This window comes from Staurois parvus, unplaced genomic scaffold (assembly GCF_062004578.1).
Source record: "Staurois parvus isolate SC_StPar_1 unplaced genomic scaffold, SC_StPar_1.0 ptg000233l, whole genome shotgun sequence".
Taxonomy (NCBI): Eukaryota; Metazoa; Chordata; class Amphibia; order Anura; family Ranidae; genus Staurois; species Staurois parvus.
In genome coordinates, this window is record NW_028318029.1 from 1,615,678 (window position 1) to 1,640,466 (window position 24,789).

Genomic DNA, 24,789 nt, shown 5'->3' on the forward strand with positions numbered 1-24,789 from the left:
GGAATAGTAAAGGTAAAAAAAAAGCACTTGTGGGTTTAACCAATCATTTATGTGTCCTAATTCTCCTTGTAGGGGGGTGTGTTAGGGTGTTTGACCTATGAATACATAATTTTGCTATTAGGTGTCCCTCTTTCTCATTTCATAAAGTTGGGTGGTATGGTTAAACATATGCTAACTATCTCAGCAGTGTTGTTTTAAATAGCACTGTTAATAGCAGTAATGTTATTGTTGTTATTGTAATGTTTATTAGGGTTTCAACAGTTACAAAAAAAAATCAATGAACAGGAAGGAAATACAATAGTGATTGAAATAACATGTATGTAAAAATCAGAACGCGTCACATGTAAATCATCAGTGAGGGCCACCCATGTACATGGGTAACTATCACAGAAATTTTCTTGAATTGACAAACATTATCAACGCAGAGTGTATAGTAGACCAAGTGGCTAAACTACTATAGCATAACATATCCTTGGTGGATAGTCCTGGTTTGAAGAAGAGATTAATAAAATGAAATAAAAACATAATAACAAAAACATAGTAAAGAAGGGAAAGGGGAAAAAAACAGATATCTGAATGCATACAATACAATGTACACAAGATGGGGTGTTCTATCTGCACGACTAACATTTCTGAGGAATAACCTAAGTTTGCGAGGAGAAAGTGGCTGAACAGGGGGTGACCCAAAAATAGAACCATCCCATGAATCCCAAACTTTATGAAAAAGGTCCAGCCAGTCACCTGCTATAGCAGTCAGATATTCCATTACTCTTACCTCAGCTATAACCAGGGGTGTATCTACCGAGAGGCAAACAAGGCATTTGCCTAGGGCAGCATCTTTTGGGGGGGGGGGGGGCGTTACCCCTCTCTGAAGAAGGAACACATAGGTGTGAGCAGTCTTCAGAGCAGGGCAACTCAGTGGCTCCCTAGTTGATTTTCCTGCACCTCCACTGCCTCCCCTGGGCTGGACAGCTGTCACAGCCAAGCCCCATCTCCCCTGAGGGTGGCCAGCTCCACTGTGGTCCTCGCACAGTTATCTGCTTGGTGTGGCAGCTCCGATTCCCACTGTATAATCCACCTCCACCCCCCCTCCTCATCCGTACATAAGGGATAGAGTGGGAGTGGGAGCAATGGGGGTTGTACAAGGTGTATGTGACTGTCGGCACTGGAGGGCTTTACAAGTTATAAGTGAGCATGAGCAGTGGGGGGTGTACAAGGTGGATTTGTCTGTCGACACTGGGGGCTTTACAAGTTATATATGAATATGAGCAGTGGGGGTGTACAAGGTGCATGGGAGTGCAGGCACTGGGGGGGGGGTGGGGGGATACAAGATGTATGTTAGTATAGGCACTGAGAAGGGAGGATGTAGAAGGTGTATGTGAGTGGGCATTGGAGGGGGAAGCAGGGATGTACAAGGTATATAAAAGTGTAAACAATGGGGGTGGGGGGGTGCAAGATGTCTGTGAATGGGCACTGGGGGATATACAAAGTGTGTAGGCACTGGGAGGGGGGGGTGAACAAAGTGCCTGTGAGTGTGGGCACTTTAGGGCCAGTGATTTAAAAGGTGCATTTGACTATGGGGACACTGGGGAGGTCAATGTACAAGGCGCATGTGAGTGTGGTCATGGGGGAGGGGGGGCACGCAAAATATACAAGGTGTATGTGAATGTAGGCATAGTTGTACAAGTTAAATGCGAGTATGGGTATTAGGGGCATGTACAAGGTGTACATGAGTGCAGGCTGTGGGTGTTTGGGGGGCAGAGGATGTGCTGTGGCACTTGTTACAAGTCGCATAACAAATTTAGATGGGGGAGGGGGCGATATTAGTCTTGCCAAGGGCAGCACAAAACCAAAATACCCCACTGGCTATAACCCGAGAACAGTTGGTTCTGTGAGGGAGTCTCTATAGATTTCCAATAACATGGAATCAATCTCCTAGCTGCTGTCATGGTAGAAATGTTTTAATTCTGACATTTAAAATGAAGAATGATGCCATGTTAGGTATAGAATGGACCAAAGAGTACACAATAACAATATAACTGTAGAGCCTAAAAAGTGTAGCGGCAATAACTGCAAGTTCTCGACACAATAGAGTTGATTAACTAAAAGCAAATGCGTTGCTCACTTTGCAAAGAAAGTTTCCCTTAACTTAATGAATGTAGTGAGAATTCACATTGTAAAGAATCTGCTTGCAGATGATTAGACAATAGAAATAATCAGAGATTTATCTTATTTGCTAAGCAAAGGGAATTTGCCTTTAGCAAATCAACCCCAAGATCTCTTCTCTGACAGACAGAAGTATAAACTCAGGCAGCTTCCAGGGAAATGTAAATAGTTAAAAGGGTCACCATTAAGCAAAATATTTATTTTCTGATAACTGTATATGGTTAATACCTACAGTGTTATGATATTCAGTATAGGATTTCCTTTTTCAAGTTTAAATTACTTTGTTTAAGTTTTTTTTCCCCCACATTTATATTTCAATATTTTTATTGAGAAACAAGCATATTAAAGCATAAAACAAGATGGCAAACAAAAAAAAAGGGCCCACCCGCATGGTGGAACAAGATGTAGAATCAGAATCATAACACTTATAGGTACGTAAAAAGATTATCAGACAATAGCATTACAATTCACACAAAAAGTGTCATAGCCATCAGGACGTACAGGTTTCATAAATCAATAAACAAAAATTAAACCAAAATGAACCAAAAGTGACAGAAAAAAAAAAAGTTCAACGAATAAAGTAGAAAAAGAGAGGAAGAGAGAGACGAAGAAGGAGATTACTCCCAAGTGAAAGAAAGAAAATAAGAGGGGGGGGGGGTCAGCTGCCAAACACTCACGATACAGTAATATAATTAATCCAAGGCTCCCAAGTCCTCTCAAATCTGGACACATCATCAGTGACGATACTCGTCAGTTTATCATTAACCATTATCCAGTTAAGTTTTTGTTTCACTCTATCCAGTGGGATCAAGGATTGTTTCCAACTTCTAGCTATGGTAATGCGAGCCGCCAGTATTATATATAGAATTAATTTAATCGATTTTTTGGGAACATCAGAGGGTAGTATATTGAACATGGCCACTTCTGGCGATCTACGGATACTAATTCCTGTCACCGAGTAAAGAAAATTAAATATGCGGATCCAGAACCTATTCACAACTGGACATCTCCACCAGACGTGGAACATGGTGCCCTCTTGACCACAGCGTCGGAAACAGCCAGATGAAACGGAAGGATACATTATGGCTAGGCGAGCAGGAACCAAATACCAGCGAAGTAGCGTTTTGTAGTTAGATTCAACAAGATCAGTGTTAATCGAAATCTTCGATAGGGCATGGGCCGCAGTCCGCCAGGTATCTAAATCTAATGAACTATTTAAATCCCGTTCCCATAGAGTCATGTAAGATAATTTAGTGAGGGGATCAACCAACGAAGCATAAACAATGGACAAGCGACCTCGCATCATCCCACTTGCCCCACAGGAGACCTCGAGAGAAGTAAGCGCACAAGGTTCTGTGAGTAGTCTAAGCTTGCTATCAATAAAAGAGCGAAGTTGATGGTAACGGAATATTTCTCCACGAGGCATCTTATAAGAAGTCACAAAATAATGAGGAGACCGAGGGTGAACCCCATCCAAATAGTCCCCAATACGTAACAACCCCTTATTAATCCACCATTGGAACCTTGCGAAAGATAGACCCGTTTCCCCCACATTTAAATGCAGTCCAAGCTGTCCAGAAAAAGTTGATACTGATTTAAAAAATGCAAAGGATTCTTTAACAGTTAGAGCATATTTTTTTATTTAAGCGCAAAAAATAAAAGGTGACCTTCATAAATAGCAGTGTTATAGTGTGTCCCAAACCATGTTACTGCAATTTTTCTAAATATAATATTTGAAATGAAAAAAACCCCCTCAAATATATACTGAGTATTATCATTACAAAGCATTTACTTCTTGAGGTTGATTTACTAAAATTGGAGAGTACAAAATCTGGTGCAGCTCTGCGTAGAAACCAGTCTAGAAGGTGACCGGCTACCATGCAGAGCTGCACCAGACTTTGCACTCCCCAGTTTTAGTAAATCAACCCCATTGTGTGGTTTATTCTGCTTTTTCTGAAAAGCACCAGGATCAGCACAGCTACATCTGGGGTGGTCAGAAATCAATGAATGGACTTTTCTTTCTTTTTGTCTAGGAAAACCCCACCTTCTTTAAAAGTTTGGGTACCTTGAAATCTTGGTCATGAATGAACTAAAGCATGAAGAATAATAAAAGCATTTTCACAGACACCATTACAAATAGCTCAATTTTCCAACAACTCTTTCAATTTACTGCTCAATCCGCATTCATTTTTATAGCTTGGGGCAGCACAGTGGCTAAATGGTTAGCACTGCTGCCTGGCAGTACAATGGTCATTGGTTCAAATCCCAACCACAGCACCACCTGCCTGAAGTTTGCATGCTCTCTCTGTGCCTGCATGGGCTTCCTCCAGTTTCCTCCCACACACCAAAGACATGCTGGTAGGTTAATTGGATCCTGTCTACATTGGCCCTAGTCTGTGTATGTATGAATGTAAATTAGGGACTTTAGATTGTATACCCCTTAAGAGTTAGGGACTGGTGTGAATGTACAATATATATGTAAAGCACTGCATAAATTAACAGTGCTATACAAGTACCTGTAATAAATAAATAGCTATGATCATTATTTACAAAGATAGACACAGGTGTAAATTAGGTTGCTCTATAGAATTTGTGGACTAGTTGCTCTATCTAATCAGCACTATGGGAATCTGGAGTTATCTCAGAGTAGATGATAATAATAATACCACTCCAAAATCCAATGTGCTAAATTAAATATAACCCTAGTTGCATAAATTACACATTCACCCTTGAAGTTGTCAAAATAATAATTATAAATATGCCACCTAACACAAAGATAAACTAACCATAAACTAACTCCATAAAGTCCAAAATTATTATTATAGTCCAAAATGATTAAAGTCCAAAAATTGTAATATCAGCACCAGTGTCCTTCAAAAAAAATTATATAAGTGATTTCACACAATTGTCCCAATATTTAAAGCCTCCCATGGGCTTTCACGATCAAAGTCACCTCAAAAACAGAAAGAAAAATACATAGTGCATTATCCTTATAAATAAATATAGTAAAACAATAAGTGAATGCACTCAATTAAATACCACACTTGTGAATCCTCTACAGTGAATAAGGTGCAAAACGTGTTAGTGAATCATACGTTGTGCCACACAGCAAGTGAAAAACAGTGTTCACTTCTATTGAAAGTATGGAGTAAATACCCTTACCAAAACTTCTAAATAATCTCGCCTTACTCCAGATACCATTTGGCAGTCATACAGCCCTCAGGAAAGGATCCTTAGGGATAACCCTCTCTCCTTCTGTCATCTGGGTCCATCAGCATACAAGCTCCATAATCCTCCTTACATCATACTCCATCAAGATGCCAAAATATATGAGAAATATAATAGTGTAATATCGCTAATACACCAGATAAATACTTTATTGGATACACTCACATTACATAAGCCTTTAAAACCGCATTGTACCAGTAATTTTACACCTTTCTGTAGTCCTAAGAGCCTACAGAATATTTGGTGTGCTTCTTGCCCTAGTTAAAATGACTGCTGCTTCACTTCCGGTTCTCGTGTGCGTTTGACGTCACTTCCCTATACGCGTTTCGTCACCAGACTTATTCATAGGGGATATGAAAAAGTCAGATGACGAAACGTGTCAAGGGAAGTTATACAGCTATACATTGATTTATTTTTTAACCAAAGAAATGTAGCAGAATACATAATTAGTTTAGTGAGCAACATGTTTTTTTTACATTCTTAGAGTTCAGCTTTAGGTTATGTAATTATACAACTATTGTGATTCAATATAAAATATTAATGCTTTACCCAGCAATAATATGGTGCCAAATATGCTAGGACAATCAGCATTATGCTTGAGATATTTTCCATTTCTTTTATGATCAAAATAATTTGTTTTCTTTTCTTTTTGCTTAAGGAACATGTGTATGTGGCGAATGCACCTGCCATGATGTGGACCCAACAGGTGATTGGGGAGATATTCATGGTGACACCTGTGAGTGTGATGAAAGGAACTGTAAATCTGTGTATGACAGATATTCTGATGACTTCTGCTCAGGTAAGGAATATTCACTACTAAGTAAAATGACTGTGTATAAAAGTCAGTAGAGCAGTGTACAGGGGGTTAGCAGGGCAGAGGATAGGGTCATCAGTTTGTAGGGCAGTGTACAGAGGCCATTAGTTTGTAGGGCAGTGTACATTGGGATATCTTGGCAGTGCACAGGGGTTAGCAGAACAGAGAACAAGGGTTAACAGGTCAGGGTACAGGAGTCAGCATGGCAGAAGACAGTGGTCAGCAGAGTTGACTACTGGCAAGGCACTTAAGAGATCTCCTCCTCCGCTCACAACATACAGCTGAGATTGGTATCCCTCCACACAGTGTGTATCTGGCTGCTGCAATTGCCAACCCAATCTGGGAATTTCACAGGTCAGACCTGCAACATAGAAGTCAGTTACACATTATGCAGATTATTGCTGTGCCTTTTAGGAAATCTGATCTCAGCTATGTGTTATGTGGGGAGGAGAAGATCTGTTAAGTGCCTTGTGTGTAGTGTAGGCAGTGCCGGGACAAGGTCATCTAGCACTTAAAGTGAAGGTGGCAAACTGCGCCCCCACCTTCCACCCCCCAAAAAAAACAGCACTAATCAAAATGCTCACCCCCTAAGCATACATTCCCTCTGCAAGCCCAAATTCTACTCAACCAAAAATGCAAACATTCCCCATCCTCAATATCCAAATCCTCCTCCCAGCACAAATCTTTTCCCCCCAATCCCACTTTCCAGCTCAAATCCCTCTCCAATTCCCCACAAATCTTACATGCCCAAAAAAATCAAACTCTTTCCCCACATTCCCCCTCCTATGTATAAATTCTCTCCCCGATCTCCGCCCAGTACAAATCCTATCAAATCCCCACTCCTAGTGTAAATCCTCCCCCCACATCTACCCTCCTAGCACAAATCCCACCCCCCAAACCTCTCTTAGTACACACCCCCCCCCAATCCCCTCTACTAGTAGAAATCCCCCCGGTCCTTCCTCCCCAATCCCCACTCCCAGCACAACCACCTACAAATTACCCTTCCCAGCATAAATCCCTGCCCCCACGCAAATCTCTCTCCTAGCACAAATCATCCCCAGTTCCCCCCTCCTAGCAATAATCCCCCCTCCCAATTCCACCTTCCTAAAACGAATTCTCCCCAATCCTGCCTCCTAACACATCCCCCCCATTACCCTTCCCAGCACAAACAGCCCCCCCACACACACACACACTACCTCTCTTCTACAAGCTCCCTCTCCCCCAATCTTACATGTGGGAACTAAAGGAGCAGTGAGGGGATGCAGGCTCTCTGTGATCTCCCTGCTCCTGTCATAACAGCAATCCTCCATACAGAAGGTTACAAAGGATCACTCTTAGACCTGACGGCCTGATTACCTGCCTCCTACATTCATTTACAGGACTTGAACAGTCTTTGGAGGAGATGGTAATCAAGCCGTGTACCATCAGATCTAAGAGCGATCCTGTGTAAACTTCTGTATCTAGGATCGCTTTCATGACAGGAGGAGGGAAATCATAGAGAAGCCTGCACCTCCTCCCCGTTTTCTCTTCTCTGCCGCTGTCACTTCTCCTGTCCAGACTGTTTACTTTAGTTCGCTGCGGCCGGCCCTGAGAGCAGGGATGGGTGGGAGCTCAGCAGTCATGGGCACAATGTACATTGGGGTGCACCCGGCTTGGAGGGGGGCACAACTGAAATCTGGGGGGCACAGCCCACTCCAGCACTCCCCTAGATATGGTCATGTGTATAATGGGTCAAAAAGAGTGCCAAATAAAAAGTCGTTAAGAGTCCAAAGTCTTTATTGTTCAACTGGTTACAACAAACTGGGCAAAGAACAGCCAATGCGTTTCAGGGGCCACAAAATCTCCCTTCATCCCACTTCTGCTGTAAACACCAGCATGACTGTTGTTTATAACATCTTCTACCTGCAGATCAGTCTGCTTAGGAGAATTTTTGAGTCCATTTAAAGGATAAGTTCACGTTTCGTAACGTGACATGTTACACTCATTTTCCGGGTGCAGGGGCAGACTGACCATTTGGAAACTCGGGCACTGCCCGAGGGCCTGGGTTCAGTAGGGGGCCCCATGAGATGCCCCTGGTAACTTTTTCATAGGCTTTTTTGAGTTTGGGCAAGGACACAGGGGCCCCATGATCCCCTATTACCTGGGGGCCCCATGAGTTGTCAGTCCGCCCCTGTAAGGGTGTAACTTGTAATGAATGGAACTGCCCCTGCACCCCCCTTGATCCCCGTTGTGATAGTTAATGGAGTTTCTTGTCCCTCCTGCTAGTTGTCACAGTTTTTAAAAAACACCTCCGCCCACCCAGCCAGCCACATCATTCATTCACAGTGTTCTGTGAATGAATGAACTACAAGCTTGTAGTTCTTAATGAACTACCAAGGTACTGTGGAACACTATGGTAGTTCACTGAGTATTTTCCTGTCAGTAGGTAACTGCTTGCCTGTACAAGGTGTAAGGGCAAACATATACACTGACAGGACTGCAGGAGACCTTCATGGCTGCAGTGATCTGCTGATTGCTGGTGCAATGCTTTAGAGGCTCCAGAAACAAAAAATAATAAGTACACATTTTTTTACCAGCAAAAAAGTTGCATTTATTATTTTTTGTTAAAAGGTGAATTTATCCTTTAGCAATAAATCATTTCATCCAACTCTGATGAAGGGGGATTTTGTGGCTACTGAAACACATTGGCTGTCCTTTGCCCTGCTTGTTGTAACTTGTCATTTGAACAATATAAGACTTTGGACTCTTAAGGATTTTTTTGTTTGCCACTCTCTTTGACTCATTATACCCTACTAGCTATGATCTTTTATCAGTAGAACGATTCTCAGGTTTGGCTTAGTTGTATTGTAGTCAGGTAATAGGCTAGACTTCAGAAACATTTTGATAGCATTTAAATGTACTTGTGTATACAGTCTGCTGACAAGCAACAGTGCCTACAAATGTAACAGACCTTTTGTAGTGGTGTCATTATATGTAACATAACAGCAAGTTTCCTTTTGGCAATTTTGCCCATGCAGTGAGCTACTACTAGATGTCATTATTTAATTAGGTTGTTTGGCATTCTTTACCTTATTTTTACCTTAATGCATTCCCTGCATTATGGTAAAAAGCCTTCTGCATGCAGTGTCCCCCCCCCCATACTTACCTAAGCTTGATCTTGATCCAGTAATGTGCACAAGAGCAGAGGCTCTCTTGGCTCTCTCCCTCCTTATTGTCTCAGAGACAGCAGTAGTAGCCATTGGCACCTGCTGCTGTCAATTACAGTCAGTGAGGAGGGAGCAGGGGTAGGGCCATCAATGGACACACAGAGCTAACTCGGGAGCAAGCCCACATGTCTGCCCCCATAGCAAACAGGTTGCTCTGGGGGAACTCAGAGGGTAGAAGGAGCCAGGAGTGCTGACGGGAAACCCTAAAAAGAGGAGGATTGGGCTGCTAAGTATAACGTGTTTTTTATTTTTTTTAATATCCGATCCTGTACAATCACTTTAAGCTCTTGAAGATTTTCTATTTACAATTTTAGTTACAATGCTGTTTTACCTTAGTAGCGTGTAGAGGTTTCTATACTATTACTATATGATAAATATTTTATGTTTACTAAAGTCTTTTTTAATTATGCTTTTTTCACACATTCAAAATGTATCAGCTGGTAGAGGGCTGGGATAGAAAAGACCATCGTTGATGGAAATAAATGTCAAGGCATTGATAACAGGGTGGTAATTACTTTGTGTTATGCTGCTGACGTCACTGGACAGCAAGACCAAGACTTGAGCTGTCACATCACATCAGCAGAGCCATGGAAAGCAATTACAGGAGGCCATTATCAAAGGGCTATCTTTTATTGCACGTTTTAATCATTATTCAAAATCACTTCAGATGTAGTTTAAAATCTTGCAAGCAGGAAATACCCTAGAAGAAATGCTGGGAATACTTTGCATACACAACATGTCCATAGTAGGAGTTAGGTAATGTGTCATTAATATTGAGTAAATGCTTGATGCACATTATTAATTTATATTTCATTCAGCAGTCTGTAATGACAGACCTGGAGTCATTCTTTCTGAAGAAGCAAAATAAGGTGAAAGCTTTGACTGGCAACCTTTAGTGTTACTTTATCAAAATTATGCAGAGAGGCAGGATGTTGCAATTTATAGTAATCAGTCATATTTTAGTTTACTGTAGTCACATCTGTGAAAGATTATTTCTGATTGGGTGCTCATAAATGTTGCACTTTGCACATCATCAGAGTTCTTTGTGCTGCCTTAATGAATTGGGTCATAGATGCAGCTGTAACCTACAAAATACTAATAAACTTACAGTCACCAGTATTTATGTCTGTCTTCCTGACAAGCAAGGAACCCAAGATTTTATAATACACAATTTGAGGCATTTAGGTTCCATTAAGATAGGTAGTCGCAGTGCTGGATTACTTCATGTCCTAATGAGATTTAGGGGAAAGCTCCAAAAAAGTATTCAGCCGTACAAGTAATGCAACTGCTCCCTTACAGACTTAATCATAGAAATTATTATGTTTAAGCCAGGTGTGCAGCCTTTCTTCCTCAGCATTGAGGGACATTCATTTTTACCAAATCCCCAACTCAATGTGCAGATACAGTATGCAGCCTCAAAACTTCAAGGAGCCTTCACCATGTTTCATTGTTGCCTGCTGACTCTCATCCTTCTACTGCTCTCCAGACCTTCGGCAAACAAACTGCCTTTTGTTATAGCCAAATTTGGACTAATCAATCCAAAGCACCTGTTGCCATTTTATTTCACATCAGTTCTTATTTTAACACATAGCTTAGTCTCTTTGCCAGGTTTCCAAACCAAAGCTATGGCTTTTTAGTCATACATCCTCAATAAAGACCACCCTTCTCCAGAATTTTGGGACAGGTCCCACTGGTTTGTGCCAAGTCTAAAGCTGGCCATACATGGGTCAGTCAAAAAAACTGACCTGATTCCCCCATCCATACACTCAGTGTGGATGGGAAAATCCTCCATGCTGTTTCATTATATTCTGAAAGCAGGGAGACTACCCCGCTGTCAGAATGCACAGATCAACCGTCAGGGAGGTTGAACAGAAGTCAATGGGGTAGATTTACTAAAAATGGAAAGTGCAAAATCTGGTGCAGCTCTGCATAGAAACCAATCAACTTCCAGGTTTTATTGTCCAGGCTTAATTAAACAAGATGAAATTTGAGGCCGATAGGTTACCATGCACAGCTACACCAGATTTTGTGCTCTCCAGTTTTAGTAAATCAACCCCAATGGGTAGATTGCCTTCTGTTGAACCACAGTGGCCACACATGGATTGAAATTCAGCCTATCCCTTCTGGACTGGCCAAATTTTGGTCCATGTATGGCCAGATGGCCAGTTTAAGTTGATTTCTTGCTCGACCACTGCATTTTTGGTCCTTCAGTCTATGCACTTTGCTATTTATTAATGCTAAATATAAATATATATATATATATATATATATATATATATATATATTAAGATCTCCATGCATATTTTAATGCATTTTGCTTCTAAATATAATATCCTTCAAAATAAAAATCTTTTGTAAACTATGAATAGAAAAGAAGCACTCCAGCAGCCTGCATGCCTGATTTCCATGCACACAGTACTGCCCTGTTGCAAGTTCTCTCTGTACTGCACAGCTACAATACTTTGTAGTTCATTCTAACCAGACAAGAACTGATAAATAAACTATAGGTATAAACTATTTTTGGTTACTGGCACTCTAGCTGACTCTGATTCATTTGACTTCAGATGGTTGCCAGTACTCACAGAACAAAAGGCAGTGGAAGAACTAATATCCAATTATAGTGTGTGCTTTTAGCAGTCATAGCAGTATCTGAACAGTAGAGAAAAAAGGCAAAATGTTTAGGCTGGGAGATTGTTTAAAATGAGGTTCATGACAGAGTACAATAATACTTAACTGAGGCAAACAACTGTATTTCTCAAGATAAACCAACTTACAGATAAATGCTTATATTTCCTTTTGACTCTCCCATGCTGTAATTTATGGCTTAAAAAGTTTACCAAAATCTGTGTATGAACCTTAACGTTTGACAGTGATGTTCTATTTTATGAATCAGCGTGACATTACTTTATATATCAGTGTGACATTTCAAACATTTTTGTCTTTGTTTGCTTAGAGTAGGCTTTGATTGAAGTTTGTGATTACTGGTGCAGGTCATGGGCAATGTAACTGTGGGCGATGTGATTGCAAAGAAGGATGGACTGGAAGGAAATGTGAACACCCACGGTCCTGTGGTTTGTCAGTAGATGAAAGCAAGAAAAAATGCCAGGGAACCTCTTCTCAACCATGTTCTGGACGAGGTGAGTGACTGAGACTGATGTTTAGTGGATGGTGCTTGTATATACTATACACACACATATGCACCTTATACTGTAGCAGTCAGTTATTCATGAATTACTATGAAAATGTTATTTTTATTTCCAAATATTTTCCATTCACTGAAACATAATAAAGACCAATAAGGTCTTATGCACACTGGATGTTTAGCCATCTCTCCTAGAAGCCTTTCCTCTTGGCAGCAGTGTTTTGGCAGAAAAGACATCTGATGCTTGTAAAAATTTTGAACACATTTAGGCGCATTTAGGCACATCAAGCACATGGGCATTAATTCACTTCCTTGGCCATTCTGGTAATAAGCGTTTAGATGCATTTACAAGTGTACACAATCATTAAGCATTTTTTTTCTCTCAAAACGCTGCTGCACCTGGACCCACTGGGAGTGGGGATTTTTTGCCTCTAAAGTCCCCTGCCTCTAAATTCCTCTAAAAACCTATTCATGCATGGACACATAGGCTAACATGTAGAGGCATTTAGAGGCAGAAAAAACACCAGACGTCTCTAGGAGCAGCAGAAAAAATGTCCAGTGTACATGAGGCCTAAGGTGAATAAAAATGAAGCTTTTTTATGTACATTCGTTTAGATTTAGCGTTTATCAACTGAGATGCCATCTGGGTTCATCAGGGGTGCTGCTGCATCCCAGCTGAGAAAGGCTGGGCTAGAAAGTAGAAGCAGAAAAACGCTAAACTGTATGTTGGCAAAGAGTGGGAGTTTGATTAGGGCAACAGAGAGCATTTGTGTGCTAATCAAACTTAGGGTTGGGGCAAGGGGGCAAGAGGGTGCGTGAAGGTTGCTTCCTGAGTCCTGACCTGCTCTGCCTCCCAACAAACATTTCATCCAGCAGTGCAATGGGCAAACATGAACTTGAATGACATCTGGGTCACCATGTACAGTAAAACTCTGGTTCTTTAAAAGGCTACATGTATGTGTACATGAGTGTGTATGTATGTAAGTTTATGCATGCATGTATGTATGTGTGTGTATACATATTGATTGATTGATACGTATTGATTCCCCCTGATGAAGCCACGTGACCCTGTGGCGTAACGCGTAGGGGAGGGGCTCTGACGTCACAACGCTGATGTGGAGAACCGGCAAGTACAAACTGAGGATCTGGGCACAGTTCAATCGTCTGTAATTGCACTGTAATGTGTAAGTGCGAATTTTCTTCTTAATAAAAGCACCTAATTTTTAAAAAGGATAAAGCACTATTGTTACTTCCTTTTCTATGTTATCCCCCATTACCGGGAGGTGGAAGCAATATACAGTTTTACCCCATCCATCCACCAAGGCTCAGTGTGGATAGAAAGAAGTGAGGGAGACCCCTGTTGGGAGAAAGTTGGTAACACAAGCCTATCCATTCGAATGTGGAAATAAGCACCCAGCATGGAAAATACCATTTAGTCCTGATGGGACAAAAGCGATATTAGCCACTTAGTTTGGCTAATCGGTAAGGTGAGCGTACACCTATTCTTTAGCACTGGGAGTGTTGCACTTCACATCTATTGGCACTGGTAAGATTTGAAGCACAAAGTGGACTTTATAATAATTTATGATTGTGCACATATATTTTTTATATTTATGTTTTGTAGCACAGGATATTGCACTGTTTGAAGCACGTGTTTTTTTTCATGTTTATATCATTTTAAGTCATATGTTTTTTATTGATTCAATATATATTGTGAAGCGCGACACACTTATGATATGATAGTGCAATGGGCAAACATGAACTTGAATGACATCTGGGTCAGCCATGTACAGTAAAACTCTGGTTCTTTAAAAGGTTACATGTATGTGTGTGTACATGAGTGTGTATGTATGTAAGTTTATGCATGCATGTATGTATGTGTGTGTATACATATGCATGTGTATGTTTATATGTATAAGTGTGTATGTATGTCTGTATGTTACGTTTACTTCTGACCCCTGCACTATGTACAATCTGGACTGACTTTCTAATCTAGCAAGGCTTCTTTTTTTTTTTAGGCTGGGGTGCCATGACTGAAAAAATATGAGAAACATTGGGGGGTTATTTACTAAAACTGGAGAGTGCAAAATCTGGTGCAGGTCTGCATAGAAACCAATCAGTATCCAGGTTTTATTGCCAAAAGCTTAATTGAGCAATCTGAAGTTAGAAGCTGATTGGCTACCATACACAGCTGCACAAGATTCTGAGTGAACCAGTTTTAGTAAATCTACGTTGACTTGGGTCATGGCTGGGAAACCATTGATCTTGCAGGTGTAGAATGTTGACCATTTACTAAGGGTCATAGGATATGTTGGAGGGCCCCAATGCTGAATATTCAGTACCTGGTAGAATTCATATTATATAAAGGAGACATCCAAGGAGCATTGAAGGATGCATCTGCCACTTTGTTTTATCTTATTTATGACATACAAATTGTAAATGCTTCTAAATCTATAAAGTTCCTCATAAGAAGACCTATTCATCTTCGTTAATTGTCAGTTAATCCTTTTCAACACCTGAGGCTAAGGATATTACCTTTTCTTCCTGGCAGTTTGTCACATTGCAGTTACTGTGCCTGTTAATATTTTATTATATGTATGCCTGACTTAAAATATTTAAAATCATCAAGTTGGCTCTGCAAGATCAGCTTAGTTGTAATCAGAAAATAACATTGATGAAATGTTATATCCAATGGTTGATTTTTTTTTTTATTGTTACCAAGATCAGTCATACGATCCAAAAGTGAGTAGAAATCATATACATATATGGAGTAATGAAATACAGTTAGACATTGTCATGGAGTTGAGTTTAGACTGCTCAAACAGCAGGTATGGGCAGGTGTTTTTACAGATAAAATTCAGGACCAAGATGTTGACAGAGCTTCCATCAGAAGTACAACTATCAGTATCAGCAATCCATGGTCATTCTATTTGCACCATGTAGCTAGAAACTAACTAAATTCTGCTGGCTCATGTAAACCTTTTTATAGCAAATTTCACTAAGCAGCTTCAGGGATCGAAAATTGACAAAATAACAGCTATGCTCTAAGAGATCACAAGCGCTCATTCATAATTACTTTGTATGGCAGTATTTTTTTCTCTATGGACTGGTAATTCTAGCAATGCAGATTATACATCAGAAACATATTAAACAAAAGGGTTTATCCTAATTTGTGTTATACAGAATTTTCATGTCTTCTGCAGTGCATATTTGCAACATTTGTAAAATTCCATAATAGCATGCAGTAGATTTTGCTGAAAACCACCGTCCAGCGTAGATAACAATGTACACTTCTATTTATTTATTATTTATTACAGGTACTTATATAGCGCTGTCAATTTACACAGCGCTTTACATATATATATTGTACATTCACATCAGTCCCTATCCCTCAAGGGGTGTACAATCTAAGGTCCCTAACTCACATTCATATACAAGGGCCAATTTAGACAGGATCCAATTAACCTACCAGCATGTCTTTGGAGTGTGGGAGGAAACTGGAGTACTTCTATAACCAAGCACCATAATTTCTAGCACCCCTTGACAAGTGTACACTTTATGCTGGATTACCTGTGTATAAATGTTTTGGAAACATTGGATTAATATCTAGTAAAATTTATTTAGATCTGTAAATTATAGTTTGGTAAAATTATAAACTAATGAATTTACTGGGAACTTGTGCTGGATTTAGTCAATTTTATTTTAATGTTAATGTGACACAAAACAACCAGGGTGCCTTCTGGGTTCCTCAAGGGTGCCTTGGCAAAGTGCCTAAAGATAGCCCAAATTGCCCAAAAATTGTGTACAACCCAATGGGTGGATCAAGTCGGCCTTTTTGTTACACAAAGCCATAGGTTTTAATGGTGCAGCTTTACTGTCTTGGGCACTGTGCGGACCAGCCACTGGTATCCTAATAACTAAAGATGCCATTGGCTGATAAGGAGGACATTTGGTGCTTGCACAGCATTCTCTTTTGCACCTCCCTTATCCCTCTCCGTTAGCACTGGGGTCATGTTAGCTAAGTGGTGAAGAGAAACTGAGGGAGAAGAATAACACTGGAAAACTAGTCAGTGCCACTGTGCACAGGTAATTTTTTTTTAAACCAGAGTTTAGAATGCCCAAAAATTGTGTACAGCCCAATGAGTGGATCTAGTCAGCTTTTTAGTTACACAAAGCCATAGGTTTTCATGGTGTAGCTTTACAGCCTTGGGCACTATGTGGACCAGCCACTGGTATCCTAATAACCAATTATGCCATTTGCTGATAAAGAGGATGTTGGATGCCTACACAGCATCCTTGTTTGCACCTCCCTTGTCCTTTTCTGCCAGCACTGGGGTCAGGTTAGCTAAGTGATGGAGAGAAGGGAGGGAAAAGAATAATGCTGGCATACTAGTCAGTACCACTGTTCAAAAGTAATCATTATTTTAAACCAGCGTTTAGAGTCACTTTGAGTATTTATATTTTAACTGGTCACTAGAAGTTCAAAATGGCACCTCATGGCAAAGAACTCTCTGAGGATCTGAAAAAAAGAATTGTTGCTCTACATAAAGATGGCCTAGGCTGTAAGAAGATTGCCAAGACCCTGAAACTGAGCTGCAGCACGGTGGCCAAGATCATATAGCAGTTTAACAAGACAGGTTCCACTCAGAACAGGCCTCGCCAAGGTCGACCAAGAAGTTGAGTGCACATGCTCAGCATCATATCCAGAGGTTGTCTTTGGGAAATAGACTTGTGAGTTTACTGGAACCATGTCCTGTGGTCTGATGAGACCAAGATAATTTTGTTCAGATGGTGGCAACCCGGAGAGGAGTACAAATACAAATACAAATACAAGTGTGGCTTGCCTACAGTCAAGCATGGTGGTGGGAGTGTCGTGGTCTGGGGCTGCATGAGTGCTGCTGGCATTGGGGAGCTACAGTTTATTGAGGGAACCATGAATGCCAACATGTACTGTAACTTACTGAAGCAGAGCATGATCCCCTGCCTTCAGAGACTGGGCAGCAGAGCAGTATTCCAACATGGTAACGACCCCAAACACACCTCCAAGATGACCACTGCCTTGCTAAAGAAGCTGAGGGTAAAGGTGATGGACTGGCCAAGCATTTTTCCAGACCTAAACACTATTGAGCATCTGTGGGGCATCCTCAAATGGAAGGTGGAGGAGCGCAAGGTCTCTAACATCCACCAGCTCCGTGATGTCATCATGGAGGAGTGGAAGAGGACTCCAGTGGCAACCTGTGAAGCTCTGGTGAACTCCATTCCCAAGAGGGTTAAGGCAGTGCTGGAAAATAATGGTGGCCACACAAAATATTGACACTTTGGGGTTTATTTACTAAAGCTGGAGAGTCCAAAATCAGACTCCCTTCTGCATAGAAACCAATCAGCTTCTAACCTCAGCTTGTTCAATGAAGCTTTGGCAATGAAACCTGGAAGCTGATTGGTTTCTATGCAGAAGTGAGTCTGATTTTGGACTCTCCAGCTTTAGTAAATAAACCCCTTTGGGTCCAAGTTGGACATTTTCACTTTGGGGTGTACTAACTTTTGTGGCCAGCGGTTTAGACATTAATGGCTGTGTGTTGAGTCATTTTGAGGGGACAGCAAATTTACACTGTTATACAAGCTGTACACTCACTACTTTACATTGTAGCAAAGTGTCATTCTTTCAGTGTTGTCACATGAAAAGATATAATAAAATATTTACAAAAATGTGAGAGGTGTACTATATACTGTATATATATATATATATATATATATATATATATATATATATATATATATATATGTGCGTGTATCTGTATATAATCTGTATTTTACAAGAAAACATTTAGCACAAGGTATACCCATAACATTGATGTCACAAAGCATTATATGTTTTTGATGAAATTACACAGCCAAATTATTGTGGGCCTATATGAACAGAGCAGGCACCAATGGGAAAAGAGTGGAGAAGGACAAGTCAATTCTTTTAATTAAAAGCTCATTCAGTTAGGTGTGTAAATCAGAGCTTATAAAGCTCTGTGAACAAGCAGTTTTCAGCAGAGCAGCTAAGATTAGGCTGTTAATACATGTGAATGGGCCTAGAACTTACCTTGCTGTTTTAAAATGCAGATATGAAATTTTATGATTAGTCCTACTTAGTGGTGTTTTATGAAATCTGTGGGCCTGTGTGCAAGATCATAAACTGGGTCCCACTGCTTGATTGAAAAAAAAAATTTGGCATGCTTAGTGCACTGAGGCAAAGAGTGTGTATGGTTTTCATTGTGGCTGGGGTTTATTAGGATTGTAAAAGATCTTGGGTGTGTTTGGGAGCCTCAAGTGGAGTAGTAATGTGGTGGCACCGCAGCAAATGGTGAGTGTAGCCAAATTGTGTTGACAGTGGGAGGGGCTTAAAGGGTTGTGGTTAACTAAAGCACAAGCCTTCTTGTATCCATAAAATATGCTTACATTGCTGTGCCGCAAGCAAGAGTGTCACAGACATGTATAAACTTCATCATTTTTAAAAAATTCCATTGCACATGATTTTGTGTACACTGAAAATAGAGAGCTAACATTTTATCTGAGCCTACCTTACAGAAGAACTTCATTGAAGTAGTCAGACACTGCGTAGCAACCAGCAATTGTTAAGACAATGAACCCTTTGGTGAGAAGTGTGTAATGTACAATATAGTGTATATGGTGCAGGAGTGAGAATGTCTGCACAGTTCCCCCTATCCTCAGTCTTCACAGTCCCCCTGCCCATCCTCAATCTTCACAGTCCCCATCTTCATCCTCAATTTTCACAGTCCCCCTCTCCATCCTCAGTCTTCACAGTCTCCTCCATCCTTAGTCTTCACAGTCCCCCCTATGCTCAGTTCTCACAGTCCCCTCCCATATCCACACAGTCCCCTCCCACATCCACAGTCTTCACCATCCCCTCCAACATCCTCAGTCTTCACCATCCCCTGCCATATCTTCAGTCTTCCATCCTTGGTCTGCACAGCCCCCATCATCAGGCTTCACAACCCCCCCATCATCCTCAGCCAGCACAGTTCCCCCATCCTCAGGCTTCACGGTTCCCCCATCCTCAGGCTCCTCTGCACAGCTCCCCCCCTTATTTGTACGCTTCACAGCCACCCAATTCTCAGGCTTCACAATATTCACAGACCCCCATCCTCAGGCTTCACAGCCCCCCTCATCCTCAGTCTGCAGTCCCTCTCTTCATCCTCAATCTTCACTGTATCCCCCATCTTCAGGCTTCTCGGCCTCCCATCCTCAGGCTGCACAGTTTCTCCTCATGCTCAGGCTTCACAGTCTCTCCCCATGCTAAGGCTGCACAATCCCTCCCCATCTTCAGGCTTCACAATCACCCCATCCTCAATCTTCACAGCCCCCCATCCTCAGTCTTCAATGTCCCCCATCCTCAGGCTTCACAGCCCTCCATTCTAAGTCTTCACAGTCCCCCATCCTCAGGCTTCACAGCCCCCCAATCTCAGGCTTCACAGTCCTCCTCATCCTCAGACTGCACAGCCCCCCATCCTCAAGCTGCAAAGTCCCTCCCAATCCTCAGTCTTCACAGTCACCCTATCCTCCATCTTCACAGCCCCCCATCCTCAGTCTTCACAGTACCTCCCATTCTTAGGCTTTACAGTCCTTCCCCCCATCCTTAGCCTGCACAGCCCCCCTATCCTTAGCCTGCACAGCCCAGTCCCTCCTCAGGTTTCACAGTCCCCCTCAGTCTTCCTAGCTCCCTTCCCCATCCTTAATCTTCCCAGCTCCCCCCATCCTCAGTCTTCCCAGCCCCTCTCCCCTTCTTCAGTTTTCCCAGCTGTCCCCCCATCCTTAGTCTAGTCTTCCAAGCTCCCTCCCCATCCTCAGTCTTCACAGTTCTCCTCTATCCTCAGTCTGCATAGTCCTTCTAGTCCTCAGGCTGCACAGCCCCCTAGCCTCAGGTTTCACAGTCCCCCGATTCTCAGGCTGCACAGTCCCTACCTATCCTCAGTCTGCGCAGTCCCTCTCCCTATTCTCAGTCTTCACAGTACCATCCATCCTCAGTCTGCACAGTCCAGCCCCTCCTCAGGTTTCACAGCCCCCTCATCATTAGCTTTCACAGTACCCCCTCAGTCTTCCCAGTCTTCCCAGCTCTCCCCTCCTCACATCCCCAGTCTCCCCAGCTCCACCAATCTTCAGTCTTCCCAGCTCCCCCCATCCTCAGTCTTCACAGTCTCATTCAGCTCATCTGCACAGCCCCCCTCCCCCTCAGTGCCCCTCCCCCTCCAGAGAAGCAATACCAGCCCCCAGCTCTCCAGCCACTCTTAGCCCCATAACTGTTTGTTATTTTAAAAAAAGTTTGTGTTTGCAGTCACATGAATAAATAGGTGCTGATGATCATAATTCATTTTTTTCCAGTTCATGGATTACTTCTATATCCTCTCCTCCCTCCATTTTAAGAATAAGGGGAGGGATCAATATTGTGAACAGTAGTGTGTTTACATTTGTGATTGCTGTGATCACAGTGATCACATGGTACAGAGTCAATTGGACTGTACACTGGGGGTATCGAAACTGGAGCAGACAGAATCTGGAGCTTTTGAGAATGACAACCAATAGGCTTCTGCCTTCAACATGTTCAGTTAAGCTTTGAAAATAAAATACAGAATCGGATTGGTTGCCATGCACAGCTACTTCAGATTCTGGCTGCTCCAGGTTTGATAAATTCCCCTCATTGTATCTGTGAAGTGCTTTGCTTCACAGCCATTATTGGTGCAACAGCTGCCCAGGGGTGATTTTTTCAACAGTGTTTATCAATGGTGCTGGAGAAAAAACAAACCTCCACTTGCTGTTCATAAGTGTATGGTGGCTACAGGTGGGTTCCACATTTCTTTTTACACTATTGTATTTTATTGAGAAACAAATTAAATGGCCTTGGTAACTAATGTCTTCAGGTAGAACTATGACTGAAGCAAAAAAATGACAATCTATGATGTGGTCTGTCAATAGTAATAACATAACATATATTGTTTATCTAAGACCCCTGTAACATAGTTTCCTGTGTTTTGATCCTGCCAGTATATACATTGATTTGTGTACACCCGTATACACAATTTATTAAACAATGATAAAAATGAATACACTCACAAATAGGGTGCATTATCCTTTTATAAATTGTGTATACGGGTACACACTATGTCAGTATTTTTTCCAAACATATTCCCATGATTTATCTGCACCGGAGGCTCTGATTCCTATAAAATGAAGGATATCCCCGTAACCCAGAGACAACAGGGTTAAAGGCACTAGACCGAAATTAAGTAGGTCTTTCCATCAGGTAAGAGGCAATTGGTGTTGGTACTTCACAAGTGGTGACTCTATTTATCATTACTTCATACACTGAATATAAGGGATCTTATCTGGATGGAATTTGATAAGGATGTGACTTTGATTTTATCTCTTTAGTTCTGATAGGAGGACTTTATGTATGGACATTTGATTCTATTATGATTTCATTCATACAAAGGGATACATTACCTTTCACTAGTGTGAGGTCTTCGACAGGAATCTTTTTGTCCTGCAACATTGTAGCTCTGTCCTGATAAGAATACTGTTTATTATATATGTGGCGTGGACATATGAAGACAGCGGCAACACTTTTCACTTTTGTGCCCAATTTTGTGTGTCACTTATAGTGATTGCACACGGGTTTTTAATTTTTCATTTTAAGCTGAAAGTTCCCTCTCCTCTTTAGTCCAGAGGACAAGGTACTATAGAATGTCAAATTTTGATTTGTCTGACCACAGAACAGTTTTGCAGACAGCAGCATTTCAGCAATTGCAGCATTTTCAGAAATCAGATTTCTCCAAAGTTTTAGAGCCTTTTGACAATATTATGTACTGTAGATCATGTTATATTAAAAGTCTTTGTAAGTTTACATTGAGGAACTTGTTTGACAATTGGTAGATGCAGCTTTTCACAGATTGAGGAATCTCTACCCACCTTTATTTCTGAGGCACTCTGGGTTGATCTACTAAAACTGGAGAGTGCAAAATCTGGTGCAGCTGCTCTCTACTTCGTCCTTCTTTACTTCTACCCACTAACTTAATCATTGCCCAGGAGATAAGTACTTAAAAAATAATATTGACACAAATTGTGACGAGATCTCCACTGTACAGATATCTCCATCACCTTACACTCCTTGTCCACCTGCATGGTCAATATTTCCCTTGTTTAACCCAGCTACTATAGAGAAAGTCACTACATTTTTTTCTAACGCCCACCTAACCACCTGTCCCCTGGACACTGTTTCCTTGCAAATACTACGGTCACCCTGTCTCTATCCTATCTAATATCTTCAATCTCTCCCTTTCAACTGGCATCCTCCCATATCCTCTCAAAAATGCACTAGTTACCCCCATACTTAAAAAGGCCTCATATCAGGACCATATCAGTCTTAACAACCTAATACCCATCTTCTTACTCCCTTTTGCCTCCAAACTCCTTGAACATCTAGTCTACAACCAGCTGAGCTGCTACCTAACCCCTTCAGTTTGCATTTCACCCACAACACTCCACAGTCTCCTAAAACTCACAAACAATTTACTAACAGCTAAAACCAATGGTCACTATTCCTTACTTTTACTCTTGGACATTTGACACAGTTGACCACCCCCTCCTCCTCAAAAAGTTCTATTTCCTTTGTCTCTGTGACTGTACTCTCCGTTGGTTTGCATCTTACCTATCTAACTGCACCTTCAGTGTAGTTTACAACTCTACTTTCTCCTCTTCTATTCCTCTTAACATTGGGATCCCCCAAGGTTTTGTTCTTGGACCTCTCCTATTCTCAATCTACACCTCTTCCCTGGGTCAGCTGATAGCTTTCCATGCTTTCCAATACCATTTCTATGCTGATGACATACAAATCTATCTCTCTACGCCTCAGCTCACCCCATCAATTTCCTCACGTATCACTGATTTATTAGCAGACATATCAAACTGGATGTCACACGACTTCCTAAAACTCAATCTATCCAAAACTGAGCTCATAATATTTCCTCCCCCATGTGCCCCATCCCCTGATTTCTTGGTCAAGATTAATGACACAACTATCAACCTGTTCTCTCATCTCAGGGTGCTAGGGGTGTAACCCTGGATTCTGAACTGTCCTTTCAGGCCCACATCTAATCCCTGTCTAAATCATGCCACCCCAACCTCCACAACATCTCCAGAATACGCCCCTTGTTAACCACAAGCCTACAGGGCACTTATACCCCCTTCCTGCCCAGGCCAATTTCCATCTTTCAAAGCTGTTGCACTTTAAATGACAATTGCGCTGTCATGCAACACTGTACCCATATGACATTTTTATCATTTTCTTGTGATAGATAAAGCTTTATTTTGGTGGTAATTAATCAACTCTGGGTTTTTTATATTTTCTTAAACAAACCAAAAGCCACAGAAAATTTTGAAAAAAAAAAAAAGTTTTTTCTTAGTTTTTGTTATAAAATTTAGTAAATAAGTGATTTTTCTCCTTCACTGATGTGCGCTAATGAGGCTGCAGTGATGGGCACTGATAGGCTGCACTGATGGACACTGATAGGTGGCACTGATGGGCACTAATGAGGAGGCACTGGTAGGTGGCACTGATGGGCATTGACAGGCATTACTGATGGGCACTGAAAGGCAGCACTGATATATGGCACTGATAGGCGGCACTGACTGGCACTGTTAGGCGGCACTGACTGGCACGGATAGGCAGCACTAACGGGCACTGATAGGCATCACTGATGGGCACTGATAGACGTCACTGACCGACACTGATAGGTGGCACCGATTGGCAGCACTGATAGGTGGCACTGACTGGTATTGATAGGTGCAACTGACTGGCACTGATGGGTGACACTGAAAGGCAGCTCAGATGGGCACTGATATGTGGCATTGATGTGCACTGGTAGGCACTGATATGTGGCATTGATGTGGCACTGATGGGCACTGGCACGTGGCACTGATGAGCAGTGACAGCTGGCACTGATGAGCACTGACAGGTGGCACTGCATCAGCTACACTGATCATTAGGGCACACTGATCATCAGTGCTCTGATGATCAGTGTACATGTCTCCACAGCGGAATGCTGATTACCGACTTTCCTCTCCTCTCGAGGTGTCAGCGTGACAGCACAAGAGGAGAGAAATGCTGATAACCGGCATTTCCCTGTTTACATGTGATCAGCTGTGATTGGACACAGCTGATCACATGACCGAGT

At 41.7% G+C, this 24,789-nt stretch overlaps 1 protein-coding gene across 1 annotated transcript in view; it reads left to right on the top strand.

Moving 5' to 3' along the window:
- The window catches only part of ITGBL1 (integrin subunit beta like 1), a 321,794-nt gene that overhangs the window by 129,841 nt on the left and 167,164 nt on the right, over positions 1-24,789 (top strand). The window contains exons 6-7 of the mRNA XM_089679952.1: positions 6,053-6,193; positions 12,405-12,551. Of these exons, the coding sequence (XP_089536078.1) occupies positions 6,053-6,193; positions 12,405-12,551 (288 nt within the window). The remainder of the gene's footprint in view (positions 1-6,052; positions 6,194-12,404; positions 12,552-24,789) is intronic.